Below are 21,709 nucleotides of genomic sequence, written 5' to 3' on the forward strand. Positions count from 1 at the left end.
AATTCTTATTTAAAAATCTAATAATTCTAAAACATGAAACTAATAATACACTAACCAAATCCACAGGAAAGATACATTTCCACACGGGCGTGTCCATGCCCAACCCTCTGTTCATCCCAGGGTCCAAGATGTCTTGTACTTCTTTATTTTCTGCATCTGGATATTAAAAGCAATAGTGTGTCTGTGTATGTGTGTGTTTCACTTTCCAAACATAAAAGTATGTTGTATAACCCAGGGCCTCCACCCACCCACCCATGCAGGTGTCCTCCAGCTTTTCCCCTATCACCTTTTCTCTTCCAGTTGCTCACATGGCCCCACGTACCTCCAGGAGGCGGCACCCTGCTCCCTCCACTCCCGTGTGTGCGGCTTCCTCCCAACACCCTTGCTTCACCTCATCCTGGCCACTGCCCCTAATTCTTCACCACCTCCCTAGGCACACTGAGACAAGGTTGTTGGCTTTCACAAACATTCACAAGAGGGTCACAGGGGTGGAAAGAGCACACACAACACAGGCACCATCTGAAAATAGAAAATATGGGCCATGGCTTCCTCAAAAAGTCCTCTGCCATTGTCTTCACAGAGAGTTGACTGACCCACGTCCCCTCTGCAGCTGCCAGCCGCCAGCCCCCACGATTCTCTGACCATCCTATCATGAGCCCTGGTGTGTGCCTCCTCCCACCCACACTGGGCCCTACACCTGGCTCTATACATTTGGGCGCTCATGAAGTGGGGTCTTTGCCCCAGTGGTACAAATAACCACAGAAGCTTTGAAATTGCCATTCGACCCTAAAAGTCTTAGTCAAGGCTTCCACCCAACCTCTGAACAGAGCAATTGGGCATCTTTTCCTTGTTACAGTATTACCTGCTTTATCACGCTACACATGCCCCGGAGATCCTGGAATCTGCCTCCTTTGCTCTCCCCTCCCCTTCACCCGATTTGAAAAGCACTGCTCTGAGCTGACAGGGTCACTGAGAAGGCAGCATGAGGTGAGGGAGTGGAACAAATGTAAGTTTGGTGGTAGAAGACCTAGGCTGGAATCCTGCCTTCCCTATGACTAGCTCTACCGGCCAGGGCACATTTCTCTAGGGACTTCAGTGTCCACAGCATCCATTTCCCACTTTCTCAATTTTCAAGCCCCATCCACCATCCCTGTTCTAGTGGGGATCCATGTGCTTCCAGAAAGCTAGTGAATATATTCCAATTCTTGCCACAGGAATTGGTTCAGAGGTCATGTGAATGTTCACGCTATATATCAAAGCTGTAGCACCCAGATGTTTGGCCAAACACCAGTCTAAATGTTGCTGTGAAGGTGTTTTTGTTTTTGTTTTTTTGATGTGATTAATATTTAAATTAGTAGACTTTGAGTAGAGCAGATTATTCTCTAATGTGTGGGTGGGCCTCACCCAATCAATTGAAAGCCTTCAGAGCAAAGACTAAGATTTTGCCCATGATGAAAAAATTCTGCCTCAAGAGCGCAGCCTAAAAGTTCTGCCAGAGTTTCCAGCCTGCTGCCCTGCAGAATTCAGACTCAAGGCTACAATATCAACTCTTATCTGAATTTCCAGACTGCTGGCCTGCCCCTCTCATTTCAGACTTGGCAGCCTACACGATTGATTGCATGAGGTAATTCCTTAAAATAAATCTCTCTCTCCTGTTGATGTGTATAAATATTCCATCCAGACTGCTGAATTTCTCCCTGTCTTAGCAGTTGGGTATTTTCTTTTTTTTTTAAATACATATGCACGAGGGCAGCCCAGGTGGCTCACGGTTTAGCGCCGCCTTCAGCTCAGGGCATGATCCTGGAGACCTGTGATCGAGTCCCACGTGGGGCTCCCTGCATGGAGCCTGCTTCTCTCTCTCTGTCTCTCTCTCTCATGAATAAATAAAAAAAAAAAATCTTAAATACATATACATGAAAGAGATTTATTTTATGTTTATAAATATCCATACATACACATATATGGGAGATTGTGTGTGTGTGGTGTGTGTGTATACCTCCTGTTGATTCTGTTTTCTGTTTCCCTGGAGACCCCTAGCTAGCTCAGGTCGGTATGCCACCAAAGCTGGCCCGAGTAGAGTAGAGCTTAGGCCTTTTTCTGGGATGCTGGACATAGCTACTCCCTTTCTTTGAATGGTCGAGTTACAGATGTGAGACTTGGAGCAGCTGCCAGGTCCAGCTCTGGGCCGAATCCTAAGATCTAGTGCGGGCACCACCACTTACCACCTGTGGGGCTTCTCCTTCATTTCCTCATATCTGAAGTGGGATGATAGCATTTACCACATAGGGTTACTTTTTTTAAGATCTTATTTATTTATTTGAGAGAGAGAGAGAAAATGAGAGAGAGAGAGCACAAGAGGAGGAGAGGCAGAGGGAGTGAGAGAAGCAGACTCCCCACTGAGCAGGGACCCCGATGCGGGGCTCGATCCCAGGACCCAGGGATCATGACCTGGGGCAAAGGCAGACGCTTCACTGACTGAGCCACCCAGGCTCCCAGCCACATAGGGTTATTGAGAGGTTTAAATGGTTTAATAAATACTAAACACTTAGAACAATTCCTGGATCATAGTAAATGCGCAAAGGTCCAAGCAATGATGATAGTGATGGTGATGATGATGGTGCCCAGTCTGAGGAAAAAACTGATGTACAAGGAGGGCAAGAAAATGGATTCAGAGTCCTCATGGCTTCTCAAACCAGGTCAAACTGAGTTTGACAGCCATCCTACCTCTGGACTTTTCAGTGACACAAGCTCACAAATTCCTCTTATTTTTCAAACCTGTTTGGGTTGAGTTTTTATTTCATCCAGAGAACTGGACATCCTCCTGTCATGACTGTTGGACAGTTTCTTTTTTCAGACCCACAAACACAGGACCTACAACCCTTTCCCCAGAAAATGGAGCTTCCTGTCCACTCTCGTAAGGGTGACAGTTTCTGTGGCTTCAGGAAGCCTCTTTGTGCCCATCATCAGGATCCACCTGCTGCGGAACCAGGGTAGTCATCGGAGGCGACCATATGAAGAAAGACTCGGAGTCTCACTGCATTTTAATCTGGGGAGCAGGGGGCCTGAGACTCAGACTCAAACCAGACTTGGACCCCGAGGCTTTGTCTCCCTGGTTTTTATTGAGAGAGCTAGCAGACTAGTTATAGGAATGATTACCTTTGGGGAGCAGAGAAAAGCATGTTTATTTCAAAAGGTAAAAGAATAGGGTATTAACCCCAGGAGGGGGGCTCGGAGGAGCCATGTCTGGAGAACAATGGGGTCAAGGGTCAGTGTGGGACTCAGGACCTCCCGCGTCCCCCGTGTGCCCAGGCCCACGATCGAGATTCGGTTCTCAGGCTCCACAGCAGGTTCCCCGCAAGTACCCTCAATTCCTCAAAGGTAATTTTCTCTCCAATGGCAATTACCCAAATAATTCCGGGGTGTGGTGATTTCACAGAGGAGGAACCAGGCAGGACCTACAAACAATGCAAAGATGATGGACTTAAGGCAAAATGCAAATGGAACAGATGATAGGATAGCATTTCAACTCACTAGTTAGGTACAAGTCTTGAAAGCTCTAAGTGTTGACAAGTATATGCAGCCAAGGCGACTTTTAAATACTGCTGATGGGGGATATAAATTGTATCAATTGTACAAAGAAGGTGTAAAAATTGACATTATTGGGACACCTGGGTGGCTCAGTGGTTGAGGGTCTGCTTTTGGCAAAGGGTGTGATCCTGTGGCCCTGGGATCAAGTCCCACATCAGGCTCCTCACAGGAGCCTGCTTCTCCCTCTGCCTATGTCTCTGCCTCTCTGTGTCTCTCATGAATAAAATATTTTAAAAATTGACATTATCATATAAAGCTGAAAATGTCTTTATCCTATAAAGTGATAATATTACTACTGAGTCTACCCTTAGAGAAACTCTTAGGCATATGTCATGGGAGGCACTAGAATGTTGAGCACTGGTTGTGAGTAACAGGGAAAAAAACACTGAAAACAAGTGATGTAGCCATACACAGGGGAATGTAGAAATAAAATGTGGTATATTCACTGAAAGCATTCATTCCAAAGACGGTGAAAAAGAATGAACTACAGCTACATGCATTGATGTAGATAAATCTAAAAATCACAGCTTTGATTAAGAGCACTTGCAGAATACATACCAGATATCATTTATGTAAAGTTTAGAACCATACAGTAATTAGTACATTATTTAGGAAATTATCAAAGTAGCTCCATTTTCTGGGAAAAGGGTTGTAAGTCTTGTGGGTTTGACACAAGTCAAAAAAGTGGTTTATTGCTGGGGGAATGATAATGATTTATTTTCTAATCCAGTGGTGAATACATGGGTGTTCCTTTTTTTTTTTTTTTTTTTTTAAAGAGAGAGTTGGAGGGAGAGGCAGAGGGAGAGAGAGAGAGAATCTTAAGCACAGGACACCTTGGTGGCTCAGTGGTTGGGAGTCTGCCTTTGGCCCAGGTTGTGATCCCAGGATGGAGTCCCACATGGGGCTCCCTGCATGGAGCCTGCTTCCCCCTCTGCCTATATCTCTGCCTCTTTCTCTGTCTCTCGTGAGAGAGACAATAAACAAATAAAATCTTAAAAAAAATTCTTCAGCAGACTCCATGTCCAGTGCGGAGCTGTTCCAAGGCTCAATCTCCAGACCCTGCAATCATGAGCTGAGCCTGAAATCACCAGGCAGAGGCTTCACAGACCCAGCCACCCAGGCACCCCATGGGGGTTTCCTTTTATCCTTGCATTATATGTATTATATTCCTTTGTATGCATGAAATAGGTCATAAGTTTTTATTGTGTTAAAATACACACAACATGAAATTTGGCATTTTGACCACCGTCAACTCCACTTTAGCAGCACTACTTAAGTATGTTCACGTGAGGCAGCCGCCCACCACGACCCATCTGCAGAACCCTTTCATCATCCCCAACTGTGCTTTTGCCATCACATCCATCCAAGAAATCAGTGCCAATCTCAACGTCATGCATGAAGTTTTTGCTCTGCTTTTTTTCTAAGGGTTGTATCGTTTTCAAGTTTGGGTCTTTGATCCATTTTTAGTTCATTTTTGTTTATGGTGTGGTAAGGGCTCAACATTTATTCTCTTAAAGATTTATTTATTTTTAAAGATTTATTTATTTATTCATGACAAACACAGAGAGAGGCAGAAGCAGGCTCCGTGCAGGGAGCAGGATGCAGATGCCGGGACCACGGGCCTGAGCCAAAGGCAGATGCTCAGCCACTGAGCCACGCAGGCGTCCCATGGGCCCAACATTCCTTTGCAGAATAATACATTTTTAAACCCAAAGAAAAGAATAGAATATTAGCTCCAGAAAGGGCCCTCCGCATCTATAACGAGGAAACTGGATCAGAGGTGAAATAGCACGCCCCGCTCAGAGCAAGCCAGGCTGGTGCAGGGCCGCTGCGGAGCCACACCGCGCCCTGCGGCCAACGCCTCGCTCCACTGCGCAGGGAGCCTTAGCGCCTGCGCGGTACGATCGTCCCCGAAGGCGGCCCCGCCCCTCTTCTCAGCTGCGGCCCCGCCCCCTCCCCGCCCCGTGGGCGGGGCCACGCGGCTCCGGAGCCTCGGAAACCAGCGCGGCCCGCGGGGGTGGGAGGAAAAGCCCGGCAAATGCAGACGGCTCAGGGACCAAACATCAGCGGCTGTTTGTAAGGTGCGGACTCCAGCTTCCCTGGATTCCAGGCCGGGTTTTCCCTCGCGCTCCGGGGCGGGGAGGAGCCCCGCGCCCGCTCTAGCTCCCAGGTCCGGGGAGGGGCGTGGAGCGCGGGGGTGGGGGGCGGGCCCTCGGCGAGCGTGCGCGGCCCTGATTGGCTGCTCGGAGCGGCGCGGGGTTTGGCGGGGAGTTTGAGTGGCCGGTTGCGCGCGGGAAGCGGTGGCCGCGGATGGCGTCGTCGTGGCGGGTGCGGACCCCGAGCGGGGCAGGTAAGCCCCGCGGCCCCCGTGGGGGACGCGCACGGGGACAGGCTCTATCTCCGTCCTGTCCTGCAGGGTCGGTGCCGCTCGGGGCTGTTCGCGCTGCGCAGCGAGGCTCCCTGGCCCGGCCACCGTGCAGCTCGCCCGCGGCCTCGGTCCGTAAAATGGAAATAATCCGAGCGCGTAGGGTTGCGGCGGGGCGCGGAGGAGTGAGGGCCCAAAACTGCCTGGAGCGGGGGAAAGAAGGTTAGCTAAGGTGAGCTTTACGTGCGTGGGCGTGGCCTAAAGCCGGCTCAAAATATTTTGTAACAAAATACCCAGCGGGAGCTCCTTTGGTACCTGCTGCTTGCCAGACGGTACATTTTAGCAAAGTTGCACTCGGGCTGCTAGTCAGTGGTCTTATTTTCAAAACCCTGCTGTTTGGGTAACGTGGACCTTAAAGCGGAACCAAACCTCCAGCTGGGGGACCTGGCCGCCGCTTGTTATTTTTTAAAAGGGGCGCTCCAGGATGGGCCAAGCAGTTGGGTTTTCTGTTGATCACAAAGGGCATGCATTGAGTGCTCGCTTCGGCAGCGCATATACTAAAATATTTAAATATAGGCTGCCAGACTGCTCCCTCAAACTTCATTTTTTTAAAAAATAATTTATTTATTTATGATAGTCACACAGAGAGAGAGAGAGGCAGAGACACAGGCAGAGGGAGAAGCAGGCTCCATGCACCGGGAGCCCGACGTGGGACTCGATCCCAGGTCCCCAGGATCGCGCCCTGGGCCAAAGGCAGGCGCCAAACCGCTGCGCCACCCAGGGACCCCCCAAATTTCATTTTTAATGGGTTCATTGACACCTGTCGGCTGGCTGTGTCTAGAGCGTAGCCTAACGCCCTGTGGGCTCCTGGCTGAAAGGGGGCTTGGCTTGCTGTGGTTGGTGCACAAGGTCACGCAGACATGCAGGAGTTCCTCCTGGGCCCTGGGAAGACTGGAGAAGGGGGCATTTGTAAGTGAGCCAACTGGGGAAGGTGAGGCAGGCAGAGCGCAGGGGAGAGGCTGGAGCAGGGCAGAGCAGCCAGGTAGAATAAACTGAGACTAGGCTCCTGTGGCTGGTGGGGAAGAAGGGAAGATCTCCCAAGGAGGGGAGGAGAATCGGGAAGGAATGCGGGAGCCCGGAACATCACCTGCCTCGAGTTAAGCTTATTCTGGTAGGCCAGGTAGTGTTTGTTTCTCTCCCCCTACTGCCGCTCTCCTGTTTCTCTCCCCCTCTCAACATCTATATGCGGGTGCATATACAGATCACATTCCTGCCTTGGAGACTCCTGAAATCTGTTCATCCACCCCCCGCCACCCCCCCCCCCAAAAAAAAAACCACACTGGTGCACTTACACCAAAAATCTTACACATGGTATCACAGAGGTTTCCAAAGATGGAAACCTCACCTTGCTCCTCTTCAATATAAGGTAAGGAGGAAACCTGACCTTTTCTTAAGCACAGAGGAGGCAGGAGGCAGTGGAGAGGAGGATAAGAAGTTTTGCAATCTGGTTTCTAGTCCTGTTACTTGGCTGTGTGACCATCGATCGGTCACTTTTTGGAACCCTAGAATCATAAAATGTCATAAAATGAATACCTGTTCTGACTTCTTTGGAGCTGAGAATCTAATAAAGCGATGTTTTGTTTTTAAGATTTTACTTATTTACGAGAGAGAGAGGCGCAGAGGGAGAAGCAGTCTCCATGCAGGGAGCCTGACGTGGGACTTGATCCCGGGACTGTAGGATCACATCCTGGGCCAAGGGCAGGCACTAAACCACTGAGCCACCCAGGGATCCCTAAAGCTGTGGTTCTTAAGGTGTGGTTTGCTTGCAGTTGTTACAATGCAAAGTCTCAGGCAGCCCAGGTTTAGCGCTACCTTCAGCCCAGGGGCTGATCCTGGAGACCGGGGATCGAGTCCCATGTCGGACTTCCTGCATGGAGCCTGCTTCTCCCTCTGCCCGTGTCTCTGCCTCTTTCTCTCTCTGTGTCTCTCATGAATAAATAAATAAAATCTTTGGGGAAAAAAAGAATGCAAAGTCTTGGACCCTTTCCCTGGCTTACTGAATCAGAAACTCTGTGGGGCTGGGGCCACGCACTGTTTGAAGCCCTTCAGGTGATTCCGATGCCTGAAATTTCAGAACCACTGCTCTAAGGAGTTCAGCTTTTTTTTTTTTTTTTTTTAAGATTTATTTATTTATTCATAACAGACATACAGAGGCAGACACACAGGCAGAGGGAGAAGCAGGCTCCCTGCAGGGACTCAGTCCCGGGACCCCGAGATCACACCCTGAGCGGAAGGCAGAAGCTCAACCACTGAGCCACCAAGGCGTCCCAGGAATTCAGCGTTTTTGTTTGTGATTCACAGTAATGACATTTTACATCACTGTTCATAAGTTTGTACTACACATGTATAGTACAACGACCAGTGCAATCTTCTATTCTTTTGTATTTCCTTTTTGAAAACGCAGGAAAAAAAATTTTTTAAGGATATTATGGGGCAATGGATGAAATTTGGATGCAGACTGTAGATTATATAATCCCATCAGTGTTAATTTTCTTAATTTGGAAATTGTACCGTGACTATGCAATATAATGTTCTGTTTCTTAGAGTCACACTGAATTATTTAGGGGTAAAGGTGCACTTCGTCTCTAGTTTACACGTACACATAGAAAGCATAGGAGACAAAATGTAAATAATTGGTGAATCTGGGCAAAGGAATGCAGGATGTTCTTACGCTTGTACTTTCTCTGTAGGTTTCAAATTCTATCAAATAAAAACGTTACTCAAATATGATGCAGACATACTAAGCTGATTTTGCCATTCACAAGTGGGTGCTTGTGTGACGTGTAAAGTCAGGGCAGGGGGAGGAGCAGAGGCAGAGGGAGAAGCAGACTCCCTGCAGAGCAGGAAGCCCAATGCTGGGGGCTTGTTCCTGGGATCCTGGGCTTATGACCTGAGCCAAAGGGCCAAAGGCAGACGCTTAACCGACTGAGCCACCCAGGTGCCCCTTAGTCACTGTTTTCACATCTTGTTTACTTTAAGCTCGAAGATACACGACTTTATTGTTTTATCCTAATGCCCAGTGGAGGGGCATGAGGGGGTGGAAAGAGGGAAGCTCTGGATTTGAACTGACGCGCATTTTAATGCAGGTTTCTCCTCCTTGGCCCTATGCTACTTTGGCCAAATATACGTCTGCAACACGGGACTCACGCCTACCTGGTAGGACTGTTAGAGCTAAGTGAGAAAACGTACTTGCGAGAGCCAGGTGTCAACGGAACAGGTGCAGGTGCTTCATAAATGCCAGCGTGCCTCCCTTTTGCTCAGTTCTGCAGCAACTGTCAGTCATTGCTGTTGACTTGTCCACAGGGGCAAGGACACCAGCAGGATTAAGAGTATCTGCGTCCCTGAAGGAGAGAGATGTGTGATTTTGTACACTGCTGATGTGATCTAACCTGTAAAAACTATCCTGTGAGACACAGGTGCTGTTTTCTAAAAGGACTTTGCCAGAAGCTGACTTTCACTGGGTGTGTGCTATTCATGCAACGATCGAGGAATATAATTTGGGGAAAAAATGCTTAGAAAGGGTTGCCAAGTTATGGTGTTTCCCCAGTTATTTTAAATATTTCCCCTTGTGTGTGTTTTTGTTCTTTAATAGTGTGAGATCTTCAGAGAACACTGTAAGAAGAACACATGCCACAAAAGATGTAAGTTATCTTTGTATTTTAATGTGATTATCTCATAATTGATGATACAAAATATAACATACCTTTCCTGGGAAGCTTCGAATCTTGTAGATTTCGCTTGGGAAACTCAGTGTTTTATTGTGATGAAAAGCATATTCCTTTTCCTTCCACCTTTGACCACTGTTAACATTTTAAATCTTTTTTTTTCTGGGCCTAGGTTTTTTTTTTTTTTTTCCTCTTTTCATTTGGATAATTGATGTCTTATAAAAGTGTACAACTCTGTTTTGCTCTTTTCACTTAACCACTTCTCCATTTGTTTTTAATAGTTTTATGAGTTCGTGCTATTCATTTAGTCCATATTATAGTTTCTCTTTAGGGTCTTAAACGGATTTTTTTGTGTTTTTCTTTTTTTTTTTTTAAGAATTTTATTTATTTATCCATGAGAGAGAAAGAAAGAGGCAGAGACACAGGCAGAGGGAGAAACAGGCTCCATGCAGGGAGCCTGATGTGGGACTCGATCCGGGGTCCCCAGGATCACATCCTGGGCTGAAGGCAGCGCTCAATCGCTGAGCCACCCGGGCTGCCCTAAATAAATGTATGCTAAGGGACGCCTGGGTGGCTCAGCAGTTGAGCATCTGCCTTCGGCTCAGGGCGTGATCCTGGGGTCCTGGGATCGAGTCCCACGTTGGGCTCCTCACAGGGAGCCTGCTTCTCCCTCTGCCTGCGTCTCTGCCTTTCTCTCTCTGTCTCTCGTGAATAAATAAATAAAATCTAAAAAAAAAAAAAATATGTTAAGGGCAGGTACATTTCTTCAGCCGTCTGTGTAGCTCATTTCAAATTATTTTCCAGTAGCTTGTCCACTTGGCAGTGGAAACCCACGTTAATGATGTCTGAGAGTGGCCACTTTCAGGGTGCAGGGGGTCGGGGGTTTTGTCTGCCCCCGCCCTGCCCTCCTGCCTTACGTACTCTCTCTGCACCTGCTGCCCTAACCCCTGCCCCTGCCTTCAGAGGGTGGCTCTCATCCTGTGGGAGGCCTGGGACCCCCCCCTGCAGGGTTGGGTTCGGCTCTGGGCTCCCACCCCAGCCGTAGCTTGCTTGTTCTGTGGGTGGGTGTCTCTCAGCAGTCTGCCCTGGGTGGCTAAAATCCTGCGTACCTGGCATGGGTTTCTCTAGTTCTTCGGCCCTGCTCCCAGCCTGCGCTGGCCGAAGTCCCCAGTTCCCGGGGTGGACTGCTTAGCTTTCCCGATCTCTCAGAGGCCCGTTTGCCTCAGGGAGGATGGAGGGTCGGTCAGCTACTCTTCTCTGGCATTCCACTCAGGTTTATTCCGCCTCCTTTATGTCTTCCAGAATTTCCTCGTATTTTCTTACCTGTCAATGGCACCCTTCCACATTTTCCAGAGTTATGATGGACATTTTTCTCATTTTGTGGAGGTTTTGCTCTATTCATGGGTATTTGAGGTAGCAAACTTCATGGGGCTTGTTATTGTATTAAATCATAAACCCTTGTCTCTCCTTTGGTTGAGAGAGTTTTTACCTCTGTGTATCCTTATGAACTTCCAGGTAGATGGACATATTTCTGGGGAGAGGGCCCAGAGCGTTCCGAGATCAGGAGTCAGCAAACTATGGTCCATGGACCAAATCTAACCTGCCCCGTGTTTGTACAACCCTGTGAGCGAAGAATGATCTTCACAATTTTATTTTTATTTTCTTTTTAAAGATTTTATTTATTCATGAGAGACAGAGGCAGAGACACAGGCCGAGGGAGAAGCAGGCTCCGTGCAGGGAGCCCGATGCGGGACTCGGTCCCAGGACCCCAGGATCATGCCCTGGGCCGAAGGCAGAGCCTCAACTGCTGAGCCACCCAGGTGTCCCGATTTTCACATTTTTAAATGGTTGAAGTAAAATAAGAATATCTCATGATCAGGGAAAAGGATTCAAATTTCCGTACTCATAAAGTTTTATTGCAATACAGCTGTGTTTATTCTTTCTGCCTTGTCACCATCTGCCGTCAGACCGTTGAGTAGTTGGAACAGACGAAAAGCCTAGGACATTTACTCTCTGGCCCCTTAGCATAAAGGTTGCCAGTTCCTCCCTTCATTTGTCAAAGGGGGTCTGTGTCCCTCTGACCGTCCCCCCAGAAGTTGTTAAGGATCACTTCTTTAGGCAGCAGTGACACGGGAGTGCTCGGCTCTTGTCTCACAGAGTCGAAGACTGAATCTCGCCGACAGCAGAGCCAAGTGATTGAGGTTTATTAAGCAGAGTTACAGAGAACGAGCTCAAAAGTGAGAGGGGTCCCTCAAAAATGAGAGGGGTCCCGCCAGGGTTGGGATTTAGGGCTTTAATGGTTGTTTTTTATAGGAAACTGCCCAGGGAACTTGGTAAATGTCTTGTAGGTGTAGGTGGATTTGTGAATATCATGTCTATATTTAAAACAAACCTGGTGGACTTGTAACAAACAAGATGTTTTTTGGTAAATATGAGCACAAAGTGTTCCTTGTCCCGGGTTAATATTTTCTCAACATTTCTCTGCATCTGGGGCTTCTGTGATTACTTAGTAGCCATTCAGGAGGGATACTCCCTAACCTTTGGGAGCTAGGGAGCCAGGTGTTTTTTTTTTTTTTCTTTCTGATTTTATGGTCTTATCTCTGTTTTCTTAAGATGGGTAGGAGCCTGACTCTGGGGCCTTTCCCTTATCTTTCCCTGCCTAGCCCCATCCGCCCCTCTCTTGTTCCTACATCAGGATTATCCTTGCTAACTAAATCAGCTTCGTAATGTTCCTTTTTGCTATAGCCAATTCAGTGACTTTGACTTTATTTGCCTTTAGAAAACTGGCCCAAAACAGAAACCCACTGATGTGTTTGATTTTCCGGATAATTCTGGTGTCTTCAGCATCAACAGGCTGGGTGAAAACGAGAAGGATGACGAACCTTATGACGTCTTTGGTTAGTATTTTAAATCCTCATCCTAAAAGCTTTTGGCCCGTTACTAATAAAAATACGGGAATATCTCCACATATAAAAATCTGTTGTCTGCATGTGACTCTAGTGTTCCGGGTAGTACTTGGTAATTTGGCTTAATTTTTCCCACTTATAGTTACATTGGAACTAAGAACTCTTATTAACACGTATCAAGGTAGAACTCTTCTAGTAGCTTTTGTCCACAAGCCAGTCCTGTTGGACACCTGTTCTGGTGCTCTGTTAACAAGAAGGATATGAACTCTATTTCTCACTGCATACCACCAATAGAGTCCTTCAGTAAGGGGCTTTAATTTAGGGAGAAGAAGAGGGGCATTTTTCCCTTTTTTTTAATACACTGAGGCAGAGGTTGCTTCAGGAGAGCGCAGGGAGAGCTTCACTTGGGTTCCTTGGAGTGTAAGGAAAACAGGGCTGCGACCCGGTTGAACAGGTGTATGTGAGTTGTCCAAATGGGACCACTTCTGTCCGTGTCACTGGCCACTCCAGAGACCAAAAATGAACAGAAGGTGCCAGGTGCCCCCACATTTAGATCAGCAGTGATCAGATATTTTTGTTGGAATAAGTTTTAAGGGCAATTTTGAACACCTGTACCCTCTCACACATTTTTAATTCAGGGTCTAATATTTTCTAATCCAATCTTCTGTTAATAAAAGAATATTGTTTTATAAGATGAAAAGTAATCATTACCAGAATACATCTTTTGTTATGGCTTGATTAAATTTTTTAATTACTTAAGGGAAATTTAAATGTAAAAGATTGAATTCAAAAGAAACCATGTAACTTTTTACTTTTATATCTTATTATTATTTTTTTTTTTAGAGAGGGAGAAGTGGGGGAGAGGGAGAGAGAATCTTCAGCAGGCTCCACACCCAGCATGGGGCTTGATCTTACAACCCTGAGATCATGACCTGAGCTGAAATCATGAGTCAGATGCCTAACCGACTGAGCCACCTGGGCACCCCCACATAATTTTTTTAATTGGGATGTAGTTCAATTATCAAAAATTTCCCTATATTCAAGTATACAATTCAATAGTACTGTCATGTGGTCACAGAATTGTACAGCCATCACCATTGTGTATTCCAGAAACTTCTAGTCACCTCAGCAAGGAATTCTGTATCCATTAACAATCACTCCCTACCCCTCCTCCCCTCCAGCCTCTGGCAACCATACACCTACTTCCTGACTCTGGGTGTGCCTGTTGTATAAATGGAGTCATACACTCTTCATTTGTGACTCACTTCTTTCATTCAGCATAGTGTTTTCAAGGTCTGTCGGTATTGTAGTGAGTGTCAGTATGTCATTCCTAAAAATGTTCTATTTATTTATTTAAAAGATTTTATTTATTTACTCATGAGAGACACAGGCAGAGGGAGAAGCAAGCTCCCTGAGGGGAGCCTGATGTGGCACTCGATCCCAAGACTCTGGGATCGTACCCTGAGCCACCCAGGCACCCCTCCTGAAAATGTTTTAGCTCAATAATCTGTTGTTGAATATACCTCATTTTGTTCTCCATTCATCAGTTGATGTCTACTTGGGTTGTTTCCACTTTGGGGCCAGTGTGAGTGAACCACCCCCCACCCAGCAATGCATGAGGTTCCTGATTCCTCGCAGCTTGGTCAGCTCTTGTAATCACCTGACTTTTTGATTCTGGCCATGAGTGTGAAGTGGATTCGCAATTGTGTTTGTGTGATAACATATACATAATCATAAAATTAACCATTTTGACCATTTTTAAAAGTATAGTTCTGTGGTATCAGTACATTCACGCTGTCATGCAGCTGCCCTCACCACCCACATCCACAACCTTCCCATTTCCCCCCAACTGAGAGTCTTTGCCCGTTAGACAATAGCTCTTTGTTCTTCACACCCCACAGCTCAACTTTTTCTAGAACCTTAACTACTCTAGTGAGATACTTATATGAGAGGATCCCTCCAGTATTTTTCTAGTCGTGTCTTTTTTTTTATCACTTAGCAGTATGTCTCTAAAGTCTATCCTTGTTGTAGCAAGTGTCTGAATTTACTTTTGAAAAGTGAATAATATTCCATCCTCTGTGTATATCTGTTTATGTGTCAATGGACACTGCTTCTACCTTTTGATGATGGTGAGTAATGCTGCCGTAAACACGGGCACACCAACATCTGAGTCCCTGCTTTCACTTCTTCGGGGTCCATATACAGAAGTAGAGTTGTTGGATCATATGTGCACTTTTTTGAGGCCTTGCCATGCCATTTCCCACAGAGGCTGCAACATTTGTGTGACGTTTCCATTAGCAATACACATGGGTTCCAGTTTTCCCACATCCTCACTTCGTTTTCCTGTTTTTGTTGTTGTTGTTGTTGTTGTTGTTTTTTTTTTTTTTTTTTTTTTTTTTTTTTTTTTTATGATAGCCAGCCCAATGAATGTGAAATGGTACTTCATTGTGGTTTTGAATTGTATTTCCCCAGTGGCTAATGATGTCGAACATCCTTTTGTGTGCTTATGGGCCATTTATATATCTTTTAGGAGCTATCTATTCAGATCATGTATCTATTTTTAAGTTGGATTATATATCTTATTAAAATTGGGTTCTCGGGATGCCTGGGTAGCTCAGCGGTTGAGTGTCTGCTTTTGGCTCAGGGTATGTGATCCCAGGTCCAAGGATCAAGTCTCACTTTGGGTGCCCTGAGAGGAGCCTGCTGCTCTCTGTCTCTCATGAATGAATAGATCAAATCTTAAATAAAATTGGGTTCTCTCTTTATATGAGAGTCTGGTTTGGATGACTGGTTACACATGGAGGTTCAGGATTGGTTTCTTTCTCTTTTATTCTTTGTTGTTTGCAGTAGTAAATAAATTCCTTTGCCTAGTTGAGGGCACCGCAGAGCCATTAGCTTAAAAATCAGGCATTGATAGGTTCATTGCTTAAGCAGCTGTTATTTGCACACATGTGTTTTAAATCTACACGCCATGCTAAAATTTGAGCCTGAACAAATGGGAGCTTGGCCCCAGGAACAGCAGTTTCCTGGCTGCCCCCTCCCTCCCCTAAGCTCTCCCAGCATGCGGGCAGCTGGCCCTGGCCCTGGGGTGCTGAGGTCCCTTTTGACCTGAGCAGGTACAAGAGTGTTCTTTATCCTGAGTCCTGTCTGTGTCTTTCCCAGCAGTGGTCTCTTAAGGAGAGCCGTGATGCTCCATCAGGTGGAGACAGAGAATGTCAGCCTCCCTATTTAGATTTCTTTTAGCTCATTAAAAAAATTTCCATATAGTACATAAGTACAGTAATACAGGTCATAACTGTTAAATGTTCACGTATTTACTAGTGAAACGGTATAAATTTCTCATTGCGAGCTCAAAAACATTTGGGAGGTAAGTAGCCTCTGTAATCGTTAGAAATTAAAACCGAGGGGATCCCTGGGTGGGCTTGGCGGTTTAGTGCCTGCCTTTGGCCCAGGGCGCGATCCTGGAGTCCCAGGATCGAATCCCACGTCGGGCTCCCTGCGTGGAGCCTGCTTCTCCCTCATCCTATGTCTCTGCCTCTCTCTCTCTCTTTCTGTGTCTATCATGAGTAAATAAAACATTAAACAAAAAAGAAAGTAATTAAAACTGAGATTGCCATTGAAAAGGAACAAATGTAAATACTGCCCAAGCTGCCAGCTTTTAAAGTTGTACTTAAAAAAAAAAAAAAAAAAAATCTTTCGTAGATCCTCCTTTACACAGCACTGCTATCTACGCTGATGAAGAAGAATTCTCCAGACACTGCGGGTCATCCAGCCCTTTGAATCCTCAAGGAAAAGAAGCAAAGAAAAGGTATGGTTATATTTTAAGCTGTCACTTATTGGTGGCCAGTTGGATTTCTGAGAAGCTTTTTAAATATAAGCTTATAAAACTAAAGCTTTTTAAAGATCTTTGGAGCCAACTTAGGTTTTTTTCCTCCAGAGAACTGTACAGAAAAACTTGTTTTCAAAAATTAACATTATGTATAATAACTATTTATAGGTATGAGTTTCTAGGGAAAAAACAGTCCTGAGGATGTAATTACAGCAGGATGACTGTAGTTTGTACTGTGTTGTGTGTTGAAAGTTGCTAAGAGAGTAGATCTTAACAGTTCTCGTCACAAGAAAAACAAATTTTGTAGCTCCGTCTGGTGATGTTAAAGATTTCTTGTGGAGATCATTTGGAGTATATACAGGTAACAGAGCATTATGTTGTACACTTGAGACTAACATGTCAATTATACCTCAATTATAAAAGTCCAATTTAGTCTAAAAAGCCCTGTAGTAATTTTAATTGACAACTGATTATTCTCGGAAACATGCCTGTGAAGGTGGTTTAGCTTTGAGTTAGGGAAGGAGGGAGAAGCTTTTGTTTTTTAAGTTTTTATGTTAATTGCAGTCACCGGGTTCGGGTTCTCTTCACAAGTGCACTATGTAATCCCACCACCTACTTCGTCCATCCTGGCACTGCCCTCCTCTCTGGTGACCGTCAGTTTGTTCTGTGTATTTGGGAGTGTTTCTTGGTTTGCCTCTTGCTCTTTTTTTTTTCTTTGCTCCTTTGTTTTGTTTCTTAAATTCCAAATATGAACAGAATCATATGGTATTTGTCTTTCTCTAACTGACTTCACTTAGCATAATACTCTCTAGCTCCATCCATGTCATTGCAAATGGCAAGTTTCCATTCCTTTCGATGGCTAACATTCTGTTGTGTTTGTGTGTGTGTGTGTATATATATATTTATATATATACACATATATTTATTTATGTACACACATGAAATGTTTACGTGTATACACTTAAATATATATGCACTTGAAATGTCTATTCGAGTCTTCTCCCCATTTTTTAATTGGATCATTTGGCTTTTGGGTGTTGAGTTTTATAAGTTCTTTTTTTTTTAATTTAAGAAATAAATGTTTTTTAAAGGTTTTATTTGTTAACACGAGCAAGGGGAGAGGGAGAGGGAAAAGCCAGCTCCCCGCTGAGCAGGGAGTTTGATGTGGGGCTTGGTCCCAGGACCCTGGGATTATGACCCAAGCCGAAGGCAGACAATTAACCAACTGAACCACCCAGGCACGCCTCCTAAGTTCTTTATATGTTTTAGATATTAACCCTTTATCATATATGTCATTTGCAAATATCTTCTCCCATTCCAAAGGTTGACTTTTAATTTTGTTGATTTGTTTCCTTTGCTGTGCAGAAGCTTTTCATCTTGATAAAGTCCCAATAGTTTATTTTTGCTTTTGTTTCCCTTGCCACAGGAGATGTACCTAGTAAGAAGTTGGTATGGCCACTGTTAAAGAAGTTACTCCCTGTGTTGTTCTTTAGAATTTTGATGGCTTCAGGTCTCATTTAGGTCTTTCATCCATTTTGAATTCATTTTGGTGTATGGTGTTAGAAAATGGTCCAGTTTCATTCTTTTGCATGTTAGCTGTCCGGTTTTTCCAACACCATTTGTTGAGGAGACTATCCTTTTCCCATTGGATATTCTTTCCTGGTTTGTCAAAAATTAATTGATCATATAATTATGGGTTTATTTCTGGGTTTTCTGTTCTGTTCTTTGGAGCTGTGTGTTCGTTTTTGTGCCAGTACCATACTGTTTAGATGACTGCAGCTTTGTTCTAGAACTTGAAGCCCGGAATTGTGATGTTTCTAGCTTTGCTTTCCTTTTTCGAGATTGCTTTGACTATTCAAGGTCTTTGGGGTTCGTACAAATTTTAAGATTGCCTTTTCTAGTTCTATGAAAACTGCTCTTGGTATTTTGATTGGGGCTGCATTAAATATGTAGATTGCTCTGGGTAGTGTAGACATTTTAACAATATGTGTTCTTCCAATCAATGAGCTTGGAATGCTTTTCCATTCATCTTCAATTTCTTTCATCAGTGTTTTATAGTTTTTAGAGCACAGGTCTTCCACTTCTTTGGTTAGGTTTATTCCTAGGTATCTTATTATTTTTGGTGCAACTGTAAACAGAATTGATTCCTTAATTTCTCTTTCTGCTGCTTCATTCTTGGTATATAGAAATGCAACAGATTGCTGTACCTTGACTTTGTATCCCGTGACTTTATTGAATTTATCAGTTCTAGCAGTTTTTTGGTGGAGTCTTTAAGGTTTTCTAAATATAGTATCATGTCATCTGCAAATGGTGAAAGCTTTACTTCTTCCTTACCAATTTGGATTTCTTTGTTTCTTCTTGTCTGATTGCTGTGGCTCGGACTTCCAGTACTGTGTTAAATGAAAGCTGTGAGAATGGACATCCTTTTCTTGTTTCTGATTTTAGGGCAGAAGCTCTCAGTGTTTCCCCATTAAGGACCATGTTAGCTGTGAGTTTTTCATATATGGCCTTTGTTATGTTGAGCTATATTCCCTCTAAACCCAGTTTGTTGAGGGTTTTTATCATGACTGGATGTTGTACTTTGTCAAATGCTTTTTCTGCATCTATTGAAATGATCACGTGGTTCTTTTCCTTTCTCTTATTGACATGAGGTATCACCTTGATTGATTTGCAGATACTGAATCACCCTTGGAACCCAGGCATGCATCCCACTTGATTGTGGTGAATGATTTTTTTTTTTTTAATGTGCTATTGGATTCAGTTTGCAGTACTTTGTTGAGGATTTTCATCAGTAATATCGGCCTGTAGTTTTCTTTTTTTGTAGTGTCTTTATCTGGCTCTGGTATTATATTAGGGTCGTGCTGGCCTCAAAGAATGAATTTGAAAGTTTTCCTTCCATTTCTGTTTTTTTGGAATAGTTTAAAAAGAACACGATTCTATGAATTTGCCTATTTTAGATACTTCATTTGCCTAGAACACCACTTGGCACCTGGTAGGTGTTCAATGAATGTTTGAATTCATTCTTGCAGCGTAAGTGTAGTGCCATGGTTAAGGTGACTGGCCCACAACCTAGTGTGTGTTGTGCTGGTTCATATCCTTGCTATGCCACTTCTAAAGTATTTGACCTTGGGCAAGACCTTTCACTTCCAAATTCCTTCATCTGGAAAGTGAAATAATAATATAGTCTGTATTATATGATTCTTTTAAGATAAATTGATCTTAAGTTCTTAAAACTAAAACTGGTTTGGCACACAGTAACCTTTCAAATGGTAGCTTTCTAGTATTTGTATTTCTCAGCATTTGTTGAGCACCAACTACATACCAGGCACTGTGTTAGGCTTTGGATGGATGTACAATAATAACTGAGAATGGACATAATCCTTTTCCTCCTGAAGCTTATGGAGCTGTAGATATTAATGAAGAATCCTTGATGAACCTCGTGGGAAAGGGTGTGACACTGTGATGGGAATTAGGTTGGTGGAATGAAGTGAGGAACGAACATTCTGTGCAGATGAATGGCAGGCAGAGGGGAACTGCGATGGGAGGGACAGAGGGAGTCCGTGGGACTGGAAGGAGTCTGTGGGATGACTCAGTAAATAGACTGAAGAGGGGAGCACACTGCAAGGTGGTTATCCTTTGTCATGATTGGTAGAGACTGCTAGCTGCCTGCCCCAGGGTGTTCCCCTTCTTAGTGATAGGGTGTTCAGTTTTAGCTGAGCCCGTGGCTGTCTCAGAATGAAGAAAGCACCTCCTGGTTTCTCCTGCAGCTAAAGTGTCTTTACATCATGGCCAAAGAAGCATCTGCAGCTTCTCTAAGTGTCTTCATCGGGAAGATTCTTTGCTCCTTCCTTCTTCCTTATGGTGGGAATGGGGTGTGACAGTGGAAGCTTGAGCAGCCAGTGTGGACCATGAGGCGGTGTCCTGAGAAAGTGGAGCAGTAAGATGGATGCAATCTGGGTCCCTGGTCGTGGTGGGATTGTGCAGATTTCCATGAATTATCTCTCAAGTTTTATCAAGAGGGAAATAAAGTGTCTTGTTTAAACCATTTGGGAGGTGTGTCTTCTACTATCTGTAGCCACACCTAACCCCATCTTTTATACCTAGTAAGGAGTTTTGTCATTAAGCTCCACAGTTAGAGAATTTTAAGCAAGAGTGGTGTGGCCTGGTCTGCATTTAAAAACTATCCCTCTGACTGCTGTGTGGAAAATGGATTTGAGAGAGGCAGGGGTGGGCTGGAGAAGACCAGTTTGGAGGCTGTTTCAGTAGCCTAGGGCCGGGAGGACGAGGGTGATTGTGACTGAGAGGGAAAAGCAAAGGAGTTTAAGAAATAGGACGTTAATCAGTGGGCGTAGTGATGGGGGTTGGCTCCAGGAGGCTGGGGAGGAGCTGCGGTCTGTATGTGAGGGTCAGTGATCCTGCCTCGGACCAAGCTGGGGTTGCTAGAAGACTGAGTAACCCTGGTCATCGTGAGGCGATGGCAAGCATGGTGCAGAGATGTCAGAGTCCAGGGTCATGTACTTGGGTCAGGAGCCCCAAGGGAGAGGCCTGAGCTGGAGTTCAGGCTGAAGTTTGGCTCTCGGTGGTAGGGCGCCGGGGGCACTGGGAGAGCTCCCGGGGAGGCTGCAGCCTGGGAACAGCAAGGCCCGGACAGGGGCAGGGGCACCGCTTGCAGACCCACCTGTGCGGGAGGAGGTAGGAGCTTGCAAAGGAGAGGAGAAAGGGAGCTCGGGGTGCAGGGAGGAAGCTAGGCCCGTGTGCAGCAGAGGGAGTGCGTGTGCCTGTGCGCTGGGGGGTGGGCAGGAGGGTCCGATGCTAGTGAGGGAAGGGCGGGGTGTGCATCATATTTAACCACGTGGACGTTCTTGGCCATCTTGGGTTTGAGGGCGTGAGAAGCCCAAATAAGAGACATTATTTGGGTAAGCTCGGGTCTGTATGTGGGTGTAGAGGCTGCACTGGGGAGAGACGATCCCAGGACTCAGGGAGGCTCCAGCATCTAGGCCCCAGCTCCTCCCCAGGGACCTCTGGGTCTTTGCTCTTCGCCTCTCAGCCTCTTGACATGCCCGGTCCTGCAGCTCTCCTCGCCCCCCGCCCCCGGTACTGCTCTCCTGGCCTTACCCAGATGGCACTGCCCCCCCCGAGGCTGGTGGTCTTGCCCAGCCTTTCTTTGGGGCCCGTATCCTGCAGACTGGCCTTAGGCCCCCAGATGCCCAGGGGCAGCCTGGATTCGGCAAAACCAAGCTGCATCCTTTTCTGTCTCACCCGGTGTCAGCAAGCTCCTGTGGTGTCCTTAGCTTAG

The 21,709-nt window shown here is 45.5% G+C and overlaps 1 protein-coding gene across 1 annotated transcript in view; it reads left to right on the forward strand.

Moving 5' to 3' along the window:
• The first annotated feature begins 2,571 nt into the window (after positions 1 to 2,571).
• CENPU (centromere protein U) overlaps positions 2,572 to 21,709 on the forward strand; it is a 39,736-nt gene continuing 20,598 nt past the window's right edge. Inside the window, exons 1-6 of the mRNA XM_035700058.2 lie at positions 2,572 to 2,643; positions 2,855 to 2,990; positions 5,866 to 5,938; positions 9,606 to 9,654; positions 12,458 to 12,575; positions 16,287 to 16,392. Of these exons, the coding sequence (XP_035555951.2) occupies positions 2,572 to 2,643; positions 2,855 to 2,990; positions 5,866 to 5,938; positions 9,606 to 9,654; positions 12,458 to 12,575; positions 16,287 to 16,392 (554 nt within the window). The remainder of the gene's footprint in view (positions 2,644 to 2,854; positions 2,991 to 5,865; positions 5,939 to 9,605; positions 9,655 to 12,457; positions 12,576 to 16,286; positions 16,393 to 21,709) is intronic.

The sequence above is a fragment of the Canis lupus genome, chromosome 16 (genome assembly GCF_003254725.2).
Source record: "Canis lupus dingo isolate Sandy chromosome 16, ASM325472v2, whole genome shotgun sequence".
NCBI lineage: Eukaryota > Metazoa > Chordata > Mammalia > Carnivora > Canidae > Canis > Canis lupus.